The following is a 24788-nucleotide window of genomic DNA, read 5'->3' on the forward strand; positions in this document are numbered from 1 at the left end:
CTGCATAACTTTCAAGGCTAAGGTATAAAAGCAACATGACTTCCACGTGACTCTCAGTTTCTTGGAAAGCGTACATCTTGAACCCTGCCACCACAATGTGAGGAAGCCCAAACTAGCTCATGTGGAAAGACCACATGAAGAGGCACCAGAGCCCACTGCATCCTGTCCAACTTCTTGACTTAAACGTTATAAATGCCCACTGCATGCTACTAAGTTTTATGGTAAATCTGTTACACAGCCATCAATAACCAAGCAGTGCTCAAGTAATTTACAACCCGGAGAAATAAGGATGCAAATAACTAATATAAGGCAGGATATAACATCACTACACAGAATATAAACAAAGGGCCTTGGAAGAGGAAGGAACATAAAGAAATAAGTCTCTTTACGGGAAAGAGCAGTGGGGAGAAATGGAAAAGCCTTCACAGAAGTAATCTTTGAGCTAGGCCTTAACAGACAGAACTTGAAGGAAAACCATAGCATCAACAACAAGGAAAAGGAAGGTGTGGGGAGGGAGTTAAGATGGCAGAGAAATAGGGGAACCAGGATTTTCCTTGTCCCTCAAACACAGCTGTATTGAGGTCATTATCACTTGGAACACCCAGGAAATTGATCTGTGGAGTGGCAGAAGGATCTCCACAGTTGGAGGGAGACAGCTTGGCAGGATCAAGGCTTCCCCTCACCTTTCCTTTTGTTTCCCAGGGTTACTTCAACAAACGAATCAAAGCATACCTGGTTGAAGGTCTAAACACCCCACTACTACAATCAAGGAAGAGCTCTACAGAGGACTGACTAGTGGGATAAAGCAGCCAAACCACAACAGAGTGCATGCAACACACGCCTAAAACACTTGCTGAAGTGCCAGGCTTTAGACAGTGTTATGATTCCTTCTTAATATAATACTCTCAGGTGCAGGACACATAACAAGCTTTTAAAACATGCAAAAGACAGAAACTTAGCCAAAATGATAAAACAGAGGAATTTTCCCCAAAAGAATGTTCAACAAGAAATCACAGCCAGAGAATTGCCAAAACAGATATAAACAATATATGTGAACAAGAATTTAGAGTAATGGTCATAAGACTAATACTTGGGCTTTAAAAAAGCACAGAAGACACCAGAGAAACTCTTGCCTGCAGAGATCAAAGACCTAAGAACTAGTCAGGATGAATTTAAAAATGCTATCACTGAGATGCAAAGTAAACTAGTAAACTAGTTACAGTGACTAGGCAAGGATGGAAGAAGCAGAGGAGAGAATTGGTGAAACAGAAGATAAAATTATGGAAAATAATGAATCTGAAAAAAAGAGAGAGAGGAAAGTACTAGATCATGAACTACGTGATTCCATGAAATTAAACAAAATCTGTATCATAGGAGTAATAGAAGAGGAAAAGCAAAAGAAAGGAGAAGATTTATTTGAACAAATTATAGCTGAGAATTTCCTTAATCTGGGGAAGGAAACAGGCATCCAAGTCCAAGAGGCAAAGATAACTCCCTTCAAAACCAACAAAACAGGTCAGTACCATGACATATCATAATGAAACTGGCAAAATACAAAGATAAAAAGAGAATTCTGAAAGCAGCTAGGGACAAAAGGTCCTTAGCCTACAAGGGTAGACACATAAGGTTAGTAGCAGAACTGTCCACTGAAACTTGGCAGGCCAGAAGAGAGTGGCAGGAAATATTCAGTGTGTTGAATAAGAAAAATATGCAGCCAAGAATCCTTTATCCACCAAAGCTGTCATTCAGAATAGAAGGAGAGAGAAAGACTTTCCCAGACAAACAAAAACTAAAGGAGTTTGTGACCACTAAACCAGCCCTGCAAAAGATCCTACGGAGACTATGTGAGTGGAAAGACCATCAAAGCAAACATGAAACCTACAGATAACAGAATGGTACTAAATTAATATCTTTAAATTATGATTCTGAATGCAAATGGACTAAATAAAAAGGCACAGGGTATCAGACTGGATAAAAAGACAAGATCCATGCTGTCTACAAGAGACTCATTTTATTTAATATTTAGTTTTGAGAGAGAGAGCTACAGAGCACACGCATGCATGCTGGGGAGGGGCAGAGAGAGGGAGACACAGAATTGGAAGCAGGCTTCAAACTCTGGAGCTGTCAGCACACAGTCTAATGCATGGCCTGAACTCACAGACTGCAAGATCATGACCTGAGCCAAAGTTGGACACTTAACTGACTGAACCACCCAGGCACCCCTAAGAGACTCATTTAAAAAAAAATTTTTTTTTTTTACATTTTATTTATTTTTGATAGAGACAGAGCACAAGCAGGGGAGGGGCAGAGAGAGACGGAGACACAGAATCTGAAGCAGACTCCAGGCTCCAAGCTGTCAGCACCGAGCCCGACGCGGGGCTCAAACCCACAAACTGCAAGATCATGACCTGAGCCGAAGTTGGACACTCAACCGACCGAGCCACCCAGGCACCCCTCTGAGAGACTCATTTTAGACCTGAGGACACCTGCAGACTGAAAGTGAGGGGATAGAAAACCATCTATCATGCTAATGGACATCAAAAGAAAGCTGAAGTGGCCATACTTGTATCAGACAAACTAGATTTTAAAGACTGTAACAAGAAATGAAGAAGGGCATTATATCATAATTAAGGGATCTATCCATCAAGAGGAGCTAACAATTGTAAATATTTATGCCCCCGACATGAAAGCACCCAAATATATAAATCAATTAATCACAAAGAAACTTATTGATAATAATACCATAATTGTAGCAGACTTTAATCTTTATTTTTTTGAGAGACAGACAGAGTGTGAGCAGGGGAGGAGCAGAGAGAGAGGAAGACACAGAATCCGAAGCAGGCTCCAGGCTCTGAGCTGTCAGCACAGAGCCCAACGCGGGGCTCGAAACTCACGGACTGCAAGATCATGACCTGAGCTGAAGTCAGATGCTCAACCGATTGAGCCACCCAGGCGCCCCTAGCAGACTTTAATACTTCATTTACAACAATGGACAGATCATCTAGGCAGAAAATCAATAAGGAACCAAGAGCTCTGAATGACACACTAGACCAGATAGACTTAACAGATATATTCAGAACACTTTACCCTAAAGCAGCAGAATACACATTCTTCTTTAGTGTGCACATGGAACATTCTCCAAATAGATGATATTTTGGGTCATGACACAGCCCTCAACAGGTACAAAAAGACTGAGATCATACCATGAGTATTTTCAGATCATATTATGAAATTTGAAATCAACCACAAGAAAAAATTTGGAAAGCCCCCGAAATACATGGAGGTTAAAGAACATCCTACTAAACAATGAATGGGTTAACCAGGAACTTAAAGAAGACATAAAAAAAAAAAAAAAAAATACATGGAAGCAAGTGAAAATGAAAACATGACAGTCCAAACCCTGTGGGATGTAGCAAAGGCAGCCCTAATAGGAAAACAATGCAATTTAGGCCTATCTTAAGAAAGGTCCCAAATACACAACCTAACCTTACACCTAAAGAAGCCAGAAAAGGAGCAGCAAATAAAGCCCAAATCCAGCAGAAAAGGGGAAATAATAGAAATTAGAGCAGAAATAAATGTTACAGAATCCAAAAAAATAAAAAAAACAGAAACAGTAGAACAGATCAATGTTCTTAGTTATCAAACTAAGAACTGGCTTTTGGAAAAAATAAACAAAATTGATAACCCCTAGCCATACTTCTCAAAAAGAAAGGACCCAAACAGATAAAATCACAAATGAAAGACGAGAGATCACAACGAACATCACAGAAATACAAACAATTATAAGAGAACTATAAAAATCATATGCCAACAAACTGGACAATCTGGAAGAAATGGACAAATTCCCAGACACACACACACACACACACACACACACACACACACACACAACCAAAACTCAAACGGGAAGAAATAGAAAATCTGAACAGACCCATAGCCAGCAAAGAATTTGAATCGTTTATCAAAAAAAATCTCCCAAGAAATAAGAGTCTTGGGCCAGATGGCTTCCCAGGGGAATTCTACCAGACATTTAAAGCAGAGTTAATACCTATTCTTCTCAAACTATTCCAAAAAATAGAAATGGAAGGAAAGCTTCCAAACTCATTCTATGAAACCAGCACTACCTTGATTTCAAAACCAGAGACCCCACTAAAAAGGAGAATTACATGCCAATATCCCTGATGAACCTTGATTCAAAAAAACTCAACAAGATACTACCAAATCGAATTCAACAGTATATTAAAAGAATTATTCACCACGATCAAGTGGGATTCATTCCTGGGCACAAGACTGGTTCAATATTCGCAAATCAATCAACATGATACAGCACATTAGAAGAAAGGATAGGAACCATATGATCCTGTCAGTAGATGCAGAAAAAGCATTTGACAAAGTACAGCATCCTTTCTTGATAAAAACCCTCAAGAAAGTCGGGATAGAAGGAACATACCTTAACATCATAAAAGCCATATATGAAGGCCCACAGCTAATATCCTCAATGGGGAAAAACTGAGAGCTTTCCCCCTCAGGTCAGGAACACAATAGGGATGTCCACTCTCACCATTGTTGTTTTACATAGTGTTGGAAGTCCTAGCCTCAGCAATCAGACAACAAAACGAAATAAAAGGCATCCAAATTGGCAAAGAAGTCAAACTTTCACTCTTCGCAGATGACATGACACTACATGGAAAAACCTGAAGGATTCCACCAAAAACTACTAGAGCTGATGCATGAATTCAGCAAAGTCGTGGGATATAAAATCAATATACAGAAATCAGTTGCATTTCTATACATCAATAATGAAGCAACAGAAAGAGGTATCAAGGAATCAGTCCCATTTACAATTGCACCCAAAACCATAAAACACCTATGAATAAACCTAAGCAAAGAGGTAAATGATCTGTACACTGAAAACTATAGAAAGCTTATGAAAGAAAATGAAGAAGACAAAGAAATGGTAAAATATTTCATGTTCATGGATTGGAAGAACAAATACAGTTAAAATGTCAATACTACCCAAAGCAACCTACATATTCAGTGCAATCCTTATCAAAATAACATAAGCATTCTTCACAAAACTAGAACAAAGAATCCTAAAATTTGTATGGAACCACGAAAGACCCCAAAGAGCCAAAGTAATGCTGAAAAAGAAAACCAAAGCTGGAGGCATCACAATCCTGGACTTTAACCCATAAAAACAAACACATAGACCAATGGACTAGAATAGAGAACCCAGAAATGGACAAATAAATGGCCAACTAATCCTTGACAAAGCAGGAAAGAATATTCAATGGAAAAAAGACAGTCTCTTTAGCAAATGGTGCTGGGAGAACTGGACAGCAACATGCCGAAGAATGAAACTGGACCACTTTCTTACACCATACACAAAAATAAATTCAAAATGGATGAAAGACCTAAATGTAAGACAGGAAACCATCAAAATCCTACAGGAGAACGCAGGCAGCAACCTCTTTGACCTAGGCCACAGCAACTTCTTACTCAACATGTCTCTGGAGGCAAGGGAAATAAAAGCAAAAATGAACTATTCAGAACTCATCAAGATAAAAAGCTTCTGCACAGCAAAGGAAACAATCAACAAAACTAAAAGGCAACCAACAGAATGGGAGAAGATATTTGCAAATGACATATTAGATAAAGGGTTAATAGCCAAAGTCTATAAAGAATTTACCCAACTCAACGCCCAAAAAAACAAACAATCCAGTAAAGAAATGGGGAGAAGACATGAAGAGGCGCTTTTCCAAAAAAGACATCCAGATGGCAGACACATGAAAAGATGCTCACCATCACTCATCATCAGGGAAATACAAGTCAAAACCACAATAAGATATACCACCTCACACCTGTCAGGAGGGCTAAAATTAACAACTCAGGAAACAACAGATGTTGGCAAGAATGTAGAGAAAGAAGAACCCTTTTGCACTCTGGTGGGAATGCAAACTGGTACAGCTACTCTGAAAACAGTATGGAGGTTCCTCAAAAAATTAAAAATAGAACTACCCTACGACTCCGCAATTGCACTACTAGGCATTTATCCAAAGTATACAGGAGTGCTGATTCAAAGGGACACATGCACCCCAATGTTTATAGCAGTGCTATTAACAATAGTCAAATTATGGAAAGAACACAAATATCTGTCAATTGATGAATGGATTAAGAAAATGTGGTGTATATATACAGTGGAATATTACCCAGAGATTAAAAAGGCTGAATTCTTGCCATCTGCAACAATGTGGCTAGCACTGGAGGGTATTATGGGCTAAGTGAAATAAGTCAGTCAGAGAAAGACAGATATCATGATTTCACTCATATGTGGAATTTGAAAAACTCAACACATGAACATAGGGAAAGTGAAGAAAAAATAAGATAAAAACAGAGGAGACAAACCATAAGAGACTCTTAAGTACACAGAACAAACTGAGGGTTGCTGGTGGCGATGGAGTAGAGGTTAAATGGGTGACAAGCATTAAGGAGGGCACTTTTCAGGATGAGCACTGGGTGTCCTTATGTAAGAGATGAAATCACTGGGTTCTACTCCTGAAGCCAAGACTACACTGTATGTTAACTAACTTGAATATAAATTTTAAAAAAAAGGAAAAGGAAAAAAAAAATGAAGGTGTTAGAACTTGGTGACAAAGTAGTGTATCTATCATACAGGTCTCCTTAGAGACAGAATTCAACTTTTTTTTTTTTTCCTTATCTCTAACACTGAAAAACATCAAACTGTTTGAAGGACAGTGTAGGGAACATTAATCTAAAAGGAAACAAGGTGGAGTTCTAGTGACTGACTGTAATCATATGAAATTATTAAATTTCTTGCTGTTAATCTCCATGCAAAGGGCTAACTCTGACCCTAAGAAATGAAAGCCACTTATCAACGCTTCCTTTGATGTACTGGCCAAGGCAAAACCCAGTATTTTGCTTGCTCATTGTGCCAGACCCAATATCAGTTTAATGACAGCAATTCTCTATGGTTAGCATTCCTGGGAGTTCTAGGGGTGATTATAGGGAGGCATTTGTCTTGAACCAAAATGAAAAGTGCCTAATAATAGTCATAAAAAGCTGAGTAAATTCAAAAGCTTTAATTGCTGAAATTTACCCTCACTTCCCTGATAAGGGCATGAGATTATATCTATAGGCATCAGGCTTATTACAATCTGGGGAAATAATCATTACTTACCCAGCAAAATCAAAGCATTTATCTCTTTATGCTGCTCTGTACAAGTAGAAGCCTGAAACCAGTCCCTTTGAGCTGCCTGTTCAGCAATGACTAACTTTTCAGTCTGTTTAGGAGATTCACCTCCAATATGGGATCCCTCCCACTAAATCAGACTTCCTCTTAAAGTGGTCAGATAGGTAGTCCTTAAAAACAACTCTAGAATTTCTGTTCCCCTTACCTCATAAAACTTTTTTAAGGAGCCCACCAGGCATAGCTTCAGGCTATCCACAATCTCCTGATGAGGCATCTGGAACACCACTCGTGAATACCATTTTGTGAGTGTGCTGTGGAGGAGGTAGTAAAGAGAGACAGAGAGATGAACACACACTCACAGAGGAAGGCTCACAGTCTGAATGTCAGCACAGAGGCGCCTCTATGCACCGATACGGTATCTAGTAAATGCATTTATGTTACAGATAAAAACATACGTTAATATGAGAAAAGATATATATGTAAGTCATACACAGAATGTAAAAATATAGGCATAATTGTGGTATTTGATACAAAACTGCTTCCAACTGAAAAAATTTCAGATATCCACCAACAGAGGACTAGTTAAATAGTGTTCTGGCATACAATAAATTCCATGCAGCACTTAAAAAGAATTGGTTGAGATTCTTTGTATTGATATGTGAAAATATCTGCAATATACAATTTAAGTACATAAAACAATAGCATACATAGCAATATGCCATTTTGTAAACATACGTGCACCACCTACACATGTTACTATGCACATAAGTGAGAATTTGAAAAGTATATATACTTCAAACCTTTGGTGGTGGTCAATAAAAGATGGTCCACGAGGAACCTTCACTTTCTAAATTTCTGCAGGTATCTGCATGAACAGGTCTTGTTTTTAATCAGAACAAACAAAAAAATCCCTCATTCCTAGGGGGAAAAAACACCAAGACAGAGCCCCCATTCTGAAGAAGACCAGACCACATTTGAGGCAACAAACTTACAGACCTGACAAGCTTGCTAAACAGGCTGCATAAACTAATAGAAAGATAAAGGAGAAAATAAAGTATTCTTTTCTAAAGTATACTTTTACTACAATACAAAATATTCAAAAAGTATTTGCTAGATTTACAATAAGATTAGGCATCAAAATGAGGTAACCAAACAAAATGGAACTGAGTAGACTTACAGATTGATGCTTGCAACAAAGCCAACCACGGAGCGCATGCCTCGGTTGGGGTCATGGTAAACATCCATCCCAATCACCATTAATTGTTTCTGGGTTAGAAAACAAAAAACAAACCAGAAAAACCAAGCAATCCATCACCCCATCTTCAGTTATTATCTGAACCCCAAAAGCAACATATGAAAATGAATTCTGGAGGAAGAAAGAGACTGTAATCAACTTGACATTTTTTTAAACACTATGAATAAGTCAGAGATGTAGAACAAGGATCAGCATGCTTTTCCTGTAAAGGACCGTACAGTAAATAACACTGGGCTTTGTGAGCCACAGTCTCTGTAGGAACTGCTCAATTTTGTCTGTCATTACAACAGAAGAGCAGCCACAGTTAGTCTGTAAAGAAGTATAGCTATATTCCAATAAAACTGCATTTAAGGACAATGAAAATGGAATGTCATATAATTTTCATGTGTCAGAAAATATCAGTCTTATTTTTATTGGTTTCAACTAAGGTTATAGAAACCATTCTCAGGACGTGGGCTACACAAAAGCAGGCCATGAACCATTTAGACCACTAAGCATGGAGAATAAGGATAACTCTATGAGGAAAACTAGGAAAATAGCTAGGTAGGAGTCTCTGGAGAGCTAAATTGAATGAAGAAAACATCTCAGCATCACTCACCAGAGGAATATCCACTCCCCAGAGCTCACCACCCAATTTACAATTAATCTGAAGTAAAATTTTCTGGGCCACACTCCGAAGCCTGGTTGGCTGACCAATGGTTCGAACATTGATGACCTATAATAAAGGGGTGTGGAGAAAGGGGACACTATAAGCCTGTCAGACGATATAAACAAGCCTGAAGTAAACACCACATTTGTTTAAGAAACCCCAGTTAGCAGGCAATACACTATGCATGACTAGCTCTAATTCTAGGATCTCTATGTAGGCATGCACGCGCACACACAACACACATCAAAACAAAAAGACAACCAAAACCCAAAAACTTTCAAAAGGATCTCACACAGAATAAATTAAACAAACAAACAAACAAACCTACTTAGGATTAACAGCTTTCCCCTTTCAGAGTGAAGCCTATACTCTCAGAACCCAGTCATGTGAAACCACCCAGCAGCTCACTCTCTGAACCAGCAAGAGTACTCATTTGTGGATATGAAGGCAGTATTTATTTACAAAGAGCCTCTGCTTTTCACCAGGTTACTCTAATAAGGGGAACTTTCCACCAGAAAGGTTACACATGATGGCTTCTAATAGTAACTTCAGTTTTTGAACATCTGTACCCCTCTTTTCAAAACCTCAAGGGAGGTTATAGAGTTTCCATGTATGCCTCCTGCCTAGCTCTCCACTCACCTGTGAGGGCACAGGAGCCTGCACACAGCACAGCTTTTTAATAGCCCCATAGAGGTCGTCACGTGTTCCCATGATGATGCAAACAACCATCTGTATCTTCCTCTTGAAGAGATAAAGTACATATAAGTCAGGCTTTGGAAGTCGCAGGGGACCTTGATGGGACTCCAGCTGTGGGCAGTCTAAGAGCCTGTGAAGTCATAGGACCTTTAAGGCAAAAGGGACTGAAACAAAGAGGGTAGACACTCCAACCCCGAACAGGTCCTTGAACCTTTGCTGGATTCAGGGCTTCTTTGCAGAAATACGGGATAGAATACCATAAATTATCTAGAGGTGGCCCTGACTACCTGAGTTCTTCCTTAGGAAAATTAAGATGCCTGAACAAGGCAGGCTTGAAAGTTTGCAAAGATTACTTTTTAGTTGCTGCTTTCAATTCCCTAGAATGCTTTTACCACTCTCTTCAGTAAACCAAGCACCTTATTACATTCATACCACAAAACTGAGCAAACATGGAATGCAATACCACAAGAAAAGATTCAGAGCCAAGCACAAAGAAATGAAGCTATTGCCAAATCTGTAAGTGGCTTTTCCTAACTTCCTGGTTAGGAGAGAGAATGATATTGCCAGCAGCATATCTCATATAAACATCTGTGATCCCTCACCATTTAAGAGATCCAACACTGGAAACAGAGGATCTTTCAGCATAAATAAAGAAAAGTAGCACGGAAGGGAAATGAAAGTGCCAATCCTTTATGCCAGAAACAGCTATTAATGGTAAATCAATAATATATTATTCCAAATCAAGATTAGTGTTAGATTAAGACTTCTCAGAGAACACACGCTCCAGCAATCACATCAAAGAACTTCTGAAGTCACGTAGAACACAGGCTGCACACTGGGAGCCTATGGGTTGGATCTATCAAACACATGTAGCTTTTTAGTCCCTGCAATGAGTTACATGTTGTTTTTTTTTAATTAACATTTAAACATATGGAGGGGCACACACATACAAATCCAGATTTTTTGCTTCTACTGAAAAACAAATAAATAAAAAATTAATTTGATAATGCTGGGCTTTTATCTGCAGTCATGGGGTTGATTACTCTCTTAAGTTCACTATAGTCCCCTCCTAGCCCACTACACTTGTGTTTCTCATCTGGCTCCTGCAGACATGTGTGGGATAATAAATAAATAATAATAATAAATTAATGAGTAAATAATAATAAAAAATAATAAAACAGCATGCCCTAAAGATGACAAAGAGACAGTAAGACCAAGATGAGTTAAGTTTGGTAAACATGAATGAAACTTCTATCCATGCTGCATGAAAACTGTTGGCAGTACACTCTTCTAAAGAGGACATGAACAAGTCTGAGATGGGGGAGTTGATGCACTACACTGGGCAATTCTGCTGAAAGCAGAGCAGAATTATCAATGATCAGGCTCAGGGGGTAGCCATGGCAGAGTACAACTAGCATGGGGAACCAGAAGGAAATTACAAAGACAGAATATGAGGGTGCTGCTCTGGGTGATAACCCAGAGTTGGGGATCAGAGAGATCCCAGAAAAATCTAACTCCAGTACTGATCTCACAACAATGGACTCTTCAAGTCAAAGACTAATTACTTCCCAAAACATTTGCTCTGCTTTTGTTCCTTAAGCTTCTTCCTCCGTTTTGTGTGCAAACAGGTAAGAACCGCAGGCTTGAACTACTGAGTTATGAGTGCTATGACCTGCTCAGCTGCAGCGCTCACAATCAGCTATCAGGACCGAGCTGATGGCCCAGGTGCCAGGTTCATCACCAGAGCAATTCAAATCTTAAGCCAGACCAGACCATGACAGTGCAGTACTGAATTGTGCAAAATGGCACTGGGCCCAAAAAGTTGCTTTCTGAGCACAACATGTTCTATACAGATAACGAACTAAAGTTAAGTCAGCTATTCTCTCCGTCAATTACGTGAAAAAAGAACACCAGAGTGAGAGAGACTACTGCCAACATAGAATGAGAGAATCAATTAACCAAAGGGCATGAAGACTACTTGGTATAGTATTTCATGTGTACATGAGTAAGACACAGATTTCTGGGCATCATAAACAGCAGACTGATAAGCAAGATAATTTAAAATCAAGTATGCAATGATTTTAAAACAAGCATTCTACTCATATACTCAAATTAGTTTATTACCTCAACTCCTAGCATGGATTGAATGGTTCTGACATAGGTCTCAATTCGATCATCCTTTAGTTCAACCCAGGCTGGTGGGCTGAGGCGCATACCAATGGGGCCAGCTATCTTTTCCAACATATTAACCAGTTCTCGGGCCTGATCCATTGCTCTCTTTGGGTAAAACAGTGCCCAGAAATGCATGGGGACCTAGGAATAACCACAAGCTATTTTTAGCACTTCCCACAACTTAAACACTCCAAACTCACACCCAGGAGATATTAGTCTAGAGAAGAAACTGCTTTTAATTCTCTTTTGCTTGAGTCCTTTTTGATCTAATTCCTATAACTAACATAGTTGTGGGTGATAAGTAAACTGTGGCATACTCCCACAGTGGAACACTGTACACTTGTAAGTACACTTTTCCTTTAAATATATTTCAATAAAAAGTTTTAGAAACAGATGTACTTTATGCATGGCCAAAGAGACCACATTAGGCAAAAACATTTAAAAATACTGATACACAATTTTGTTCTTCAGTTCTCTTGGTGGGAGACTGTTTTAATTACTTCTTTCATGGATAAAAAACATCTTCAAGGAACTCCCAGGGAAAATCCAGGAAGATAAAGGAAAATAAATGGAAGACTGGGTACTAGGCCTGCACTATATGAATTACCATAGCAATCTATTTCCTTTTCCTAACTCTATGGCCAACCAAAGTGCTTCCCTCTAACAACTCATCAATTTGCTCTATTTGAAGGACCCCTGTTTAGCAGATAATTCAGGATGGGAATTCAGTTGGTACTCTCCCTCAAAAAGAAGACACTGAATCATTCCTGCTTTCTAATTTCCGTATTTTTAGTAATACTGGTCCTCTCTTCACCACCTTAAAAGTCACTTACAGTCAAGATGGAAAGGTCTCTGGTTACTTCCTTAATCCAGTTTAGTTCCTGAGATGTGATAAATGAAGTATTTCTTAAGTTAATTCTTTCCATTGGCAGAACACGTCCTTCAATCTATAACAGAAAACAAAGTACACATGACATGAGTCATTTGCAAACACTAATTTAGGAAAAAACACTGACGCTGTTCTCTCTTGGGCCTTGTCAACTCCACTGTATAGACCTGTTCCTGGTATAACGCCTGAGAATGGCACAAAAATGAAACTGCTAGCAATGAGTCCAGGTCAATAAAACCCTGGACAAATACAGGTAAAATTTTTATAGGCAAGGCTTTTTAATTATTGAAGTTTCCAACATGGTCTCCCAAAACAAGGATTAGAAAGCATTATCTCTTTAGAAATAGACAATGCATATAAAACAACTATAATTTCAAGATAAATAGGAATATAATCTTTAAAAATATTTTAAGGGACAAATTGCAAGTAGAAAATTAAAAGTAAAATTTCTTTTTTTAAAAAGAGTTCTTTTAAAGTTTATTTTGAGAGAGAGAGAGAGAGAGAGAGCACGCGCACATATGTGCAGGGCAGAAAGAGAGGGAGACAGAATCCCATGCAGGCTCCACACTGTCAGCGCAGAGCCTGATGTGGGGCTTGAACTCACAAACTATGAGATCATGACTTGAGCCAAAACTAGACACTTAACCAACTGAGCCATCCAGGTGCCGAAAAGTAAAATTTCTCAATAAGGCTGAACATAAACTATACCTACTATTATACTCTAAAAAGAAAAGCAGGCAGGAAAAGACATAAATATAATGAAAGAACAAATTAAAGTTAGGAATAAGTCAATCAGATCTAAATATCCAAACACAGGAAAATAATTTAGTTGATATAACAGCATAATGAACTATTTTGCAAACACTGAAATCACTTTTCTATAATTTATTTTTTATAATCTACATCCAAGTTAGTTAGCACATGGTGCAACAATGATTACAGGAGTAGATTCCTTAACTCCCTTACCCATTTAGCCCATCCCTCCTCCCAAAACCCCTCCAGCAACCCTCTGTTTGTTCTCTATATTTAAGAGTCTCTTCTGTTTTGTCCCCCTCCCTGTTTTTATATTATTTTTGCTTCCCTTCCCTTATGTTCATCTGTTCTGTGTCTTAAAGTCCTCACATGAGTGAAATCATGTATTTGTCTATGACTAACCTTGCTTAGCATAATACCCTGTAGTTCCATCCACGTAGCTGCAAATGGCAAGATTTCATTCTTTTTGATTGCCAAGTAATACTCCATTGTGTGTGTGTGTGTGTGTGTGTGTGTATATGTATATACATATATATATGTACACCATTGTGTATACAATGTGTGTGTGTGTGTGTATATATATATATATACCACATCTTCTTTATCCATTCATCCATCGATGGACATTTGGGCTCTTTCCATACTTTGGCTGTTGCTGATAGTGCTGCTATAAACATTGGGGTGCATGTGTCCCTTCGAAACAGCATACCTGTATCCCTTGGATAAATACCTAGTAGGGCAATTGCTGAGTAGTAGGGTAGTTCTATTTTTAATTTTTTGAGGAACCTTCATACTGTTTTCCAGACTGGCGGCACCAGTCTGCAGCCCCTTTGTAACAACATGTAATATGATCCTGTTTTTACAAAAAAATAAATAGTAATGTATGCATCATAAAAATTGAGTCTGGGGCGCCCACATGGCTCAGTCAGTTAAGCATCTGACTTTGGCTCAGGTCATGATCTCAAGGTTCATAAGTTCAAGCCCTGCATTGGGCTCTGTACTGGCAGTGCAGAGCCTACTTAGGATTCTCTCTCTCCCTCTCTCTGCTGCACCCCCACTGCTTGCGCTCTCTCTCAAACTAAAAAAAAAAAAAAAAATCAAATGCATCTACACTTAGTGGTGATTATCTCTGGGGATGTATAATTACAGAGGATTTTTACTTTCTATGATCTCTACCATTTGCTTATTAAAAAATAACAGAGGCAGGGCTCCTGAGTGGCTCAATCGGTTGAGCATCTGACTTTGGCACAGGATCTCACAATCCGTGGGTTTGAGCCCTACATTGGGCTCAGAGCCTGGAGCCTGCTTCGGATTCTGTCTCTCCATCTCTCTCTGTCTCTCCCCTGCTTGCACTCTGTCTCTCTCTCCCAAAAATAAATAAACATTTAAAAAATTTTAATACAAAAACGTAATAACAGGGGCGCCTGGGTGGCTCAGTCAGTTAAGCATCTGACTCCGGCTCAGGTCATGGTCTCACAGTTCGTGAGTTCAAGCCCCGCATCAGGCTCTGTGCTGATAGCTCAGAGCGGAGCCAGCCTCAGATTCTGTGTCTCCCTCTCTCTATGCCCCTCCCCTGCTTACACTCTCTCTCTCTCTCCCAAAAATAAAAAACATAAAAAATTTAAAAAATATATATCTACTTATTCCATCTATAATCAAAAGAAATTTCAATGATTTAATTACCATTATCAAAATCTAACATAAATAACAATGCCCATATTAGTAAGAGTGTAAGGAATCAAACTCATGATATGAAAGTAAAAACTTGAACCTTAAACCTTGAAACTTGAGCCTAGAAGGCAACTGGCAATATACAACAAAAGCACTAAAAACATAAGTGTCCCCTGACCTAATAATTCCACTTCCATAAATTTGACTATGAAAATAAACATGTAAAAAGATTCAGTTACAAGGCTCTTCATTGAATAACTATTTCTAACAGAAAAATACTAAATTCAATTTGAATGTAAAAGAAAAGGAAATTGTTAATAAACTATCTGGCAGCCATTAAAATGTTCAGAAAAATATTAAATGACATGGAAAAACTGAGGGGAAAAAAGGAAACTATATGAATACATGCTATGTGTGAGTGTGCGTAAGCATGTAAGCATGCACAGACACACACACAAATCCAAAGAAGGTCATGTACCAAAATGTTAAGAGCAGTTACCCTGATACAGCAAGATGAACTTTTTTCTTCTTTGGTTTATGTTTTCTAGGTCTTCAAATTGACACTTAATAACATGAAAACATGTTCAGGATATGATATTAAATGAAAAAGAAGATGTAAAACCATACACAATATAATCACAACTTTGTAAGAAAAACATTTATTCTTACAGAAAAATGTGTAGGGAAAGGAAATACACCAAAGTATATTTTATGTTATTTTGTTATGTTATGTTATGTTATGTTATGTTATGTTATGTTATGTTATGTTATTTATTTATTTATTTATTTTTTGAGAGAGAACATGTGTGAACAGAGGAGGGGCAGAGAGAGAGAGAGAGGGAGAGAAAGAGAATCTTAAGTAGGATCCACGCTCAGCTCAGTACAGGGCCCGACACAAGGCTTGATGATCCCACAACTTCGAGATCATGACCTGAGCCGAAATAAAGAGCTGGACACTTAACCAACTGAGCTACCCAGGTGCCCCTGAAGTTATCTTTTATAAATATCTAAAATAAGTCACCGAGATATCATCTTTGGATGATGAAATTACTTATGTTTTTATTTCTCTATGTTTTCTAAAATTTCAAATTTTCCTTATTCACTATCCATTACTTTTATTAAAACAGAGAAAAAGAAATTAAAAAAAAATTTTTTTAACATTTCTTTATTTTTGAGAGAGAGAAGAGTGTGAGCAGAGGAGGGGCAGAGAGAAAGGGAGACACAGAATCTGAAGCAGGCTCCATCCAGGCTCCAAGCTGTTAGCACAGAGCCCGATGTGGGGCTCGAACTGTGAGATCATGACCTGAGCTGAAGTTGGACGCTTAACTGATTAAGCCACCCAGGCACCCCGAGAAAAAGAAATTTTTAACAAGGAGCCAATTCAAAATGCAAAAGAATTACAGAAAAGACAGAATTAATTATTTTGGTATAATCTCAAAAGCAGGTGAAAAATAATAACAGCTAATGTTTACTGAGCACCTGCTATGTGTCACATATTATACGAAAGATGGTATCATTTAAATTTTTATAATTCAATCATTATCGTCATTTTATAAAGAAACTACAATATGCTATGCAACTTGTTCAAAGTAATTAAGATGGCAAGTGGTAGAGCTGAGATTCAAAGCCAAATAAAATTTTTTTTTAATGTTTATTTTTGACAGAGAGAGAGAGACAGAGGGGGGAGCTGCAGAGAGAGAGGGAGACACAGAAGCCAAAGCAGGCTCCAGGCTCTGAGCTGTCAGCACAGAGCCTGACGTGGGACTTGAACCCACGAACCCTGAGATCATGACCCGAGACAAAGTTGGATGCCCAACCGACTGAGCCACCCAGGCGCCCCCAGATTCAAAGACAAATAAGCAGATACTGAAGGCCAAGGACTCTACCATCTCATGCTGCCTCTGTCCTACGGATCACACTGCATAAAATACAACATAGCAGATTCCAGCAAACCGCAGGTAGAAAGGGCTGTAAGAAAATTCGATTGTGTAAGACTAAGACTCTCTATGCCTACAGAAAGCATGACAATAGTATATTCAAAGAATCACAAGTTACTTCTTGGAGAAGAAAAAAAAAAAAAAAAAAAAGGACATACAGAACGTTAAGAATTATTTGGGTTAGGGGCGCCTGGGTGGCGCAGTCGGTTAAGCGTCCGACTTCAGCCAGGTCACGATCTCGCGGTCCGTGAGTTCGAGCCCCGCGTCAGGCTCTGGGCTGACGGCTCGGAGCCTGGAGCCTGTTTCCGATTCTGTGTCTCCCTCTCTCTCTGCCCCTCCCCCGTTCATGCTCTGTCTCTCTCTGTCCCAAAAATAAATAAAAAATGTTGAAAAAAAAAAAAAAAAAAAAAAAAAAAAAAAAAAAAAAGAATTATTTGGGTTGGAAACCTGAAAATGAGGTAAATTCTAAGTCAATATTCCTTGTGCCATCTGCCTGACTAAAAATTAACACCTCGGAGCCCTGGGAAATATAGAAGAAAAATTCTGTAAGAGCTAGTAGCAAATTAAGATAAGGAAATTCAAATATTATGACTAGGACCCAAAAAAAGTATAATAATAAAGCAAAACTCCAAAATAAAGATAAGGTAGGGAGCTATCAGCCAGTTTCATTCATTAAGCTCTTAAAATTGCTGGTCAATGCTGGTTCCTACTCCACTACATCTTCCAGTTCACCTTATGTACATCCTTCTGGAGACAGAGTCCCCAGCGTGCCAATTCATTGCTAGCTGTCTCATTCTTCGAAATTCTCTGCAGCAAGCATTCCAAAGCATTATGGTGCTGTTTGGGGCTCAGGTTGATCTGCTGGGTTAAATCCTAAATAGAATTAAGACAGAGATAATGTTATAAGTATTACTTTCTCCAACATGAAGTTAAACCCCAATGTGTCTAAAACATTTCCAAAAGAAAACCTCTTTCCCATTGAAATCTGTAGAATTTTCAAATACCTCCAAGGATTTTAATAAACATCTGTCAGAAATGTGAATGAGGTCTACAGTTAAAACTTTAACCATAAAAGAATTTGAAATGTTATTGTTTCTTTCTCCCATATGACCTTATCTCTTTCTCAAAGCCAGGTTCTGAATTTAAAATTCCTAAGAAAGTCTATGAAACAGGAGCAAAGGGGGCTTGATTATACCTATTTAATATTTCGGAAAAATATGGGGGAAAGCGTTCTGTACCCAGCACAGAGTCAAACATAACAGAATGGAAAATCACATCCAGTCTTAATCTTCATGTCATACTACAGAGCACTATATTTAACGTCACCATAAGACACTTTTTGTCCAATGTTTCAACAATAGGTGCTTTCTAAATGTTATTGTTGAATAAATATCTATCTAGAAGGTGTATATGAAGACTATCACATAAGTGAATTCTTTATTTTTCTGAGACCAAAGAACAGTACAGTTGTTCCCTGCGAGGCAGTCATTAGCACCAGTCAACGTGGCTACACAGATAGCTCTGTGATCATAAAATCATTAGGTGACTGAGCCTTGTAAGGAAGGAGCCTTGACCTATGTAAGAAACAGAGAAGGAACAAAAGTAAACATGAAAGAAATCTCTTACAAGAATGTTAAGCTTCACTTCAGGCTCTTGACGATGTTACTGAAAATAGTCTGTGGCATTGGAGACAGGAATGGATCCAAGGGTAACACAGACAAGGGCTGAAAAAGTGAGGCAGCACAGTAGTTCAAGTGTGGAAAGTCCCAAGCGCTGCAGACAGAGTGGAGGCAAAGCACTCTGACTCTGGATTCATGCTGCTGCGCACGTCTCTGCTTCTCAGCTATTTCCTACGGGGGCTGAGCCTGACACCTCCTGGACACTCCAAGACCCAAAGATAAACTTTTATCCTTTCACGTCAGCCTCTGACTTGTGGATTGCCTTTTGCTACATTATCTCCTCCACTCCTTCAAATAGACCGAAGGCTTGTAGCAATGCTAGAAAAACTCAGTGCTCTCAAAAAACCTTATGATCATATGACTAGCTTACAGTCATCTATTTGATTGGTTAGGGTTAAAACAGAGATACTTGTTTCCTTTTACCTTATAATCCAATCATTCCATTGTTCTAACACTCTTCAAAAGGGAAATCTGATCAGCTTTTTCAAAGCGTGTGGGAAGGGACATTGGATCATGTTTTATAGAAAGGAGAACTGGAGGCTGGAAGAACAGACCTACCCAGGTGATGCCACAAACCTGCCCAGGTCTAGCTCAAGCTGCTATCAAAAAGGACTTCCATTCAACATGGGCAGTTCTCACCTTCATGGCTCTGAAGTCCTTCTTCATCTTCTCAGGGATTCCAGTCATGAATGAAAGCTCGGGCAGCAGCAGGATTTCGCCTTTCAGCAGCTTTGAAGAGAGAATGGAAAGCAAAAATAAGGAAGTAGAAGATTGTCTTGTTCCTGTGACCTGACAGACATGCCATGCTCATGGCTGGGCCTGCAGGGACATAACTGGCACACTAGGGAACATAAAACCCCAAAGAAGAGGGCAATGAAACACTGCAAGTATTTTACCCTTTTCCCTTCAGTCACAATACTTTGAGCCTGTTGTATTAGGTAAAGGGGAAAAAAAATATTTTTTAATGTTTGTTTATTTTTGATACAGAGAGAGACAGAGTACAACCAAGGGAGGGGCAGAGAGAGAGGGAGACATAGAATCCGAAGCAGGTTCCAGGCTCCAAGCTGTCAGCACAGAGCCCCATGCTTGAACCCAAGCTTGAACCCATGAACCATGAGATCATGACTTGAGCCAAAGTCAGAACCCTAACCAACTGAGCCACCCAGGCACCCTGGTAAAGGGGAAAATACTGATATGGTAAAAAAGAAAGGAAGAACTAGAAGAAAACAATCTGTCCCTCTTGGGCCTCCATACAAGCTAAGGTGATACCTCCATCTCATCTAACCCATTGATCTTCAGCTTTCTCACCTAAGACCGAGGAATCAGTATCAAGGCACTTTCCCCTGGCCCCTAGCCCTGTTTGTTAAATGTCTACAACTTCCCTAATGGATGCAGTGCTCTAATCTTTAGCAGCAAATTCTTTCTTCCTTAACCTAACTTGCTCATATGGATACTTAGCTCCTCACTACGGGGACTTCAAAAGCAAGTCCTAGCCGTGCACAGCATTCCCCAACCACATTGTAACTCTGCTCCAGGGTCCCCAGCACCATGGATGAAGATGAAGAACTTAAGCTGGAAGTACAAATCTGACACTCCCCACTCACCATCCCTTGGTTATTCTGTCTCTCACTGGGCCTGTGGATCAGCAGTGGCTGGTCCTCTTCCTTAATTGTGATCCCATAGTTTTTGCTAGAGCAGGGCAGAGGCAGGAAAACATTTCAGAAACAGCATCACTACTCTTTTTTTCAACGTTTTTTTTTTTTTTTTTTTTTTTTTTTTTATTTTTGGGACAGAGAGAGACAGAGCATGAACGGGGGAGGGGCAGAGAGAGAGGGAGACACAGAATCGGAAACAGGCTCCAGGCTCTGAGCCATCAGCCCAGAGCCCGACGCGGGGCCCGAACTCACGGACCGCGAGATCGTGACCTGGCTGAAGTCGGACGCTCAACCGACTGCGCCACCCAGGCGCCCCATCACTACTCTTAACAGCAACACAGTCTGACTCTCCTAACTAGCACTGAGGCACACAATTTGCATAATACCCTTGTCAAGAATCCACTAGAAACTCATCATAGCGTATTTATAGCTGGAAAAGGCAGGCTCAAGTTAACACTGCAATTAAATGGAGGAGAAATTGTCTAATAGCCCAGGGAAAAATTTGCTTAAAACTGTATCAGGTTGAAGGCTTGGGCAACTGGAAAGGCAAAATGATAGTCAAATGATTAATGACTCGAATTTCATCTCTCCAACCAGACTTCTAAACCAGCAAAAGAAATATAATTCAAAGCCCTGGCATTAATTTATAAAGTAACTTCCAAATGCACTAAAAGAAATGAAATTGTAAGGGTAGCATATTCAAATCAAATCCCACAAACAAACTCATTCAACCTTAGGTGTATTACCAATCCAATTATTTTAAAAGTGTCCTGCTGTTTGCTACTATGGAACTCAATATCCTGCAATAGAATGGTAGATTACATTCCACACCCTCCCAAAGGCACAAGCCCAGTCAGTCTCTTCTTTCCACCTGTAGTATTCCAAGAATGTGATCTCCTTCCCATCAGACATTGTGAAGCTATCTTTTGGTGTCTTATTCCAATCCACATCATCAATGCGATAGGTACGATTGTTGTATCGGGTTATAACAATATTGCCAACCAGAAGCTTAGTGCACTCATCCTGGAAGTTTTCTTTGTTCTGCTGATACATGGCATGCCTTTGGAAAGAGACAAAAGACTGGTCATCATATTTGTACATGCAGAGCACAATGAAAAGGATAGGGGATGCAAGTAAGTACCTCAGGGATATGATCACAGCTATATAGCAACTGGAGCCGGAAGGCTCCAGTTGTCTCTTTAAAGAGATAGGACTCTCTCTCTTGGGGCGCCTGGGTGGCGCAGTCGGTTGAGCGTCCGACTTCAGCCAGGTCACGATCTCGCGGTCCGTGAGTTCGAGCCCCGCGTCGGGCTCTGAGCTGATGGCTCAGAGCCTGGAGCCTGTTTCCGATTCTGTGTCTCCCTCTCTCTCTCTGCCCCTCCCCCGTTCATGCTCTGTCTCTCTCTGTCCCAAAAATAAATAAAAAACGTTGAAAAAAAATTTTAAAAAAAAAGAGATAGGACTCTCATCTCTTTTCTTTTTAACATTACCAAAAAAATCAAAATCAATAAAAAATAGTGAAAAGGTAAAAGTCAAAAACAGCAACTACAAATTAGTAAAATTCATAGTTTGCCTTCAAAAAGGGTATTTATTCAAACAAATCAAACAAAATAATTATTTTGTATCATCATTATTAGGATAGTCTACAGTGGAACAACAAAACATTCTTTCAACTATGTTTGCCCTTTTGAGCTAATGGAAAGGATTACAAATACCTATCATTATACAGCACTGGTGAAGATGCTGAAGATGCAGATGAGCAGACTCACCATAGGCAAATGTACCCTCAAGGTAACCTCTAAACAATGCCGTGAACAAGCCAACACAGGTAACTCGCAGGAAGCATGTGTGAATATGCCCAGGGAGTCCAGGAAAGTTTACAGAGGCAGCTGATACTTGAAGAAGCAATCTGCCAAGCAGAAATGCCAGGGGGCAGAGGAACGAGTGACACTCCAGGCAGAGGCAGCAGTATGCAGGGGACAAGCAGGGATCTGGGGATGGTGAGGACAAGGAGGTGGAACAGGGACAGAAGATGGTAAGCACAGGCTGAAGATAGGCAGGGACCAGATGTGAATGTCCTTGTAAGTCAAGGATCGGAGCTTGGACTTTGTTCTGTGGGTCAGTGTCACCCAGGGTATATTCTTCAGAAACACGGATCCCTTGAGAAGTTGTGAGAAGTGTGGAAAAGGTTGTACAATCAAAAAAGTTGAGTCCATTCTGCATATTATAAGCCCTGCTTAGAGATTCACTGCATAGATTAGCATATCAGGCTACTAAAGAAACGTACTTAGCTTGATTTACCTCCAATGTATTTAACCAGATTCCTCCCACCTTTTTCCTTTTTACCTCACAGAATGAACATTCAGTTCATTACCACTCTGGATAATTAGTGTCCTGCAGAACTCTCCCTAAGAAAGACTATAGTAAGTGATGAAAATCAGACACCTGAAGCAGTTCAACATTGATGACAGACCCAGGGCCAAAATGCCTGGGTTCAAATCTTGTGTCTTACACTTACTAGCCTATGAAACTTTTGAGCGAGTTACTGCTCTTTGTGCCTTGGTTTCCTCATGTGAAAGTGGGTCAGTGAAAGAACCTAACTCATAGTGTTGTTGAGAGAACACAATGACTTTATATAAATGAAGCGTTGAGAATAGTGCCTAGCACAGATAATAGAACTGTGTTAAGTGCTTGCAAATATCATCTCCATCATTGCCATTAGTGCTTGATACATGCCGGATGCAGTGTGTGTGTGTGTGTGTGTGTGTGTGTGTGTGTGTGTGGCCTTATTCTGTATGCTAGGTTAAATACAGAGGAGAGATGGCTACAAACACAGTTCGCTATACATATGTAGCTGTGGAAATCAAAAGTAACCACTAGTATAGAATCTATATTCAAACACTTTTTAAGCTGTAATTTATTTTCAAAATCTTCCATGACAGTTTTTAGTATTCTCTCACCAAAGCCCATTCCCCTAATCATTGTCTTTGCATTAGAAAAGGTACGTGGAAGATGTGGAAGAGGGAGGCCCAATCAAGAAAAAGCTAAAAATGGACTGAGGAAGGCAGGAGATAAAGAATATAGACCTATATCTTGTTACTCCAATATTCAACATTGAAAAGTAGATAAAAATCAATGATTTTTAACTGTACTATTTTACTCTGACTTCTCTACTGAGATTAAAATAAAAAATAAAAAATCATGCTGAAAAGAAAGCAGACCAAATAACAAAAAAAACAAAAAATGAGTCTATGCCATATAATTCTACTTACAATTTCTAGAAAATTCTAGAAAATGCAAACTTATCTCTAGTGGCAGAAACCAGATCAGTGCTTGCTGCCCATGGTGGGTAGAGAGAGGTCTGAAACAGACATGAGTAAATTTTGAGTGGGAAATGGATATGTTCATGATCTTCACTGCGATGTTTCATAGGTATATAAGTATAGTAAAACTCATCAAATTGTATACTTTAAATGTATAAGGTTGATTGTGTCCACTGTGCCCTACTAAATCTGAAAAAAGAAAAAACAGAATAGAATAAGATCCAAATGAGACTGGAATATACATTAGGATTGAGTGTCCAGTGATCACTAGTGGCATTTCAAGTTAGTGAGGGGAAATATATCATTAAAAAATGGATAAGAACACTTGCTAATCATTTACAAAATAAATTCTTATTAAGTTAATGTTAATGTGTAAGAAATTAAGTAATAAAAGTAGATGATAACATAAACATTCATATCCTCCTGGAAATTAAAAAGAAATCATCACAAACTTTGGAAAAGATAATTTTGTAGCCACAGTAACCAGTAGCCATAAAATCCAGTTTAAAAAAATTTTTTTTAAGTTTTATTTATTTTGGGATAGATAGAGAGAGAGAGAGTGGCAGAGGGGGAGAGAGAGAGGGAGAAAAAGAAAATCCCAAGCAGGCTCCGCACTGTCAAAGCAGAGCCTGACGTGGGGCTTGAACTCAAGAACCCTGAGATCATGACCTGAGCAGAAGTCGGATGCTTAACGTATTGAGTCACCCAGGTGCCCCTAAAAACACTTTTTTAAATGTTTATTTATTTTGGGGGGGGGGGGTAAATAGGGGAGGGGCAGAGAGAGAGAATCCCAAGCAGGCTCTGCACTATCAGCACGAACATGAACCGTGAGATCACGACCTGAGCTTAAGTCAGACAGATGCTCCACCGACTGAGCTATCCAGGCACCCCCATAAGAT

The 24788-nt window shown here is 39.3% G+C and overlaps 1 protein-coding gene across 3 annotated transcripts in view; it reads right to left on the reverse strand.

Annotated features, from left to right (window-relative positions):
* Positions 1-24788, reverse strand: part of PIWIL2 (piwi like RNA-mediated gene silencing 2) — a 77152-nt gene that overhangs the window by 33234 nt on the left and 19130 nt on the right. For 2 of the 3 annotated variants that reach the window (XM_058720347.1, XM_058720349.1), the window contains exons 11-20: positions 21438-21626; positions 20516-20600; positions 19551-19640; positions 17965-18105; positions 12816-12929; positions 11935-12123; positions 9754-9855; positions 9064-9180; positions 8388-8476; positions 7416-7521 (exon numbers count right to left, since the gene is read on the reverse strand). In XM_058720347.1, the coding sequence (XP_058576330.1) occupies positions 7416-7521; positions 8388-8476; positions 9064-9180; positions 9754-9855; positions 11935-12123; positions 12816-12929; positions 17965-18105; positions 19551-19640; positions 20516-20600; positions 21438-21626 (1222 nt within the window). The remainder of the gene's footprint in view (positions 1-7415; positions 7522-8387; positions 8477-9063; positions 9181-9753; positions 9856-11934; positions 12124-12815; positions 12930-17964; positions 18106-19550; positions 19641-20515; positions 20601-21437; positions 21627-24788) is intronic. The other variant, XM_058720348.1, reaches the window with a different exon arrangement.

The sequence above is a fragment of the Neofelis nebulosa genome, chromosome 3, assembly GCF_028018385.1.
Source record: "Neofelis nebulosa isolate mNeoNeb1 chromosome 3, mNeoNeb1.pri, whole genome shotgun sequence".
NCBI lineage: Eukaryota > Metazoa > Chordata > Mammalia > Carnivora > Felidae > Neofelis > Neofelis nebulosa.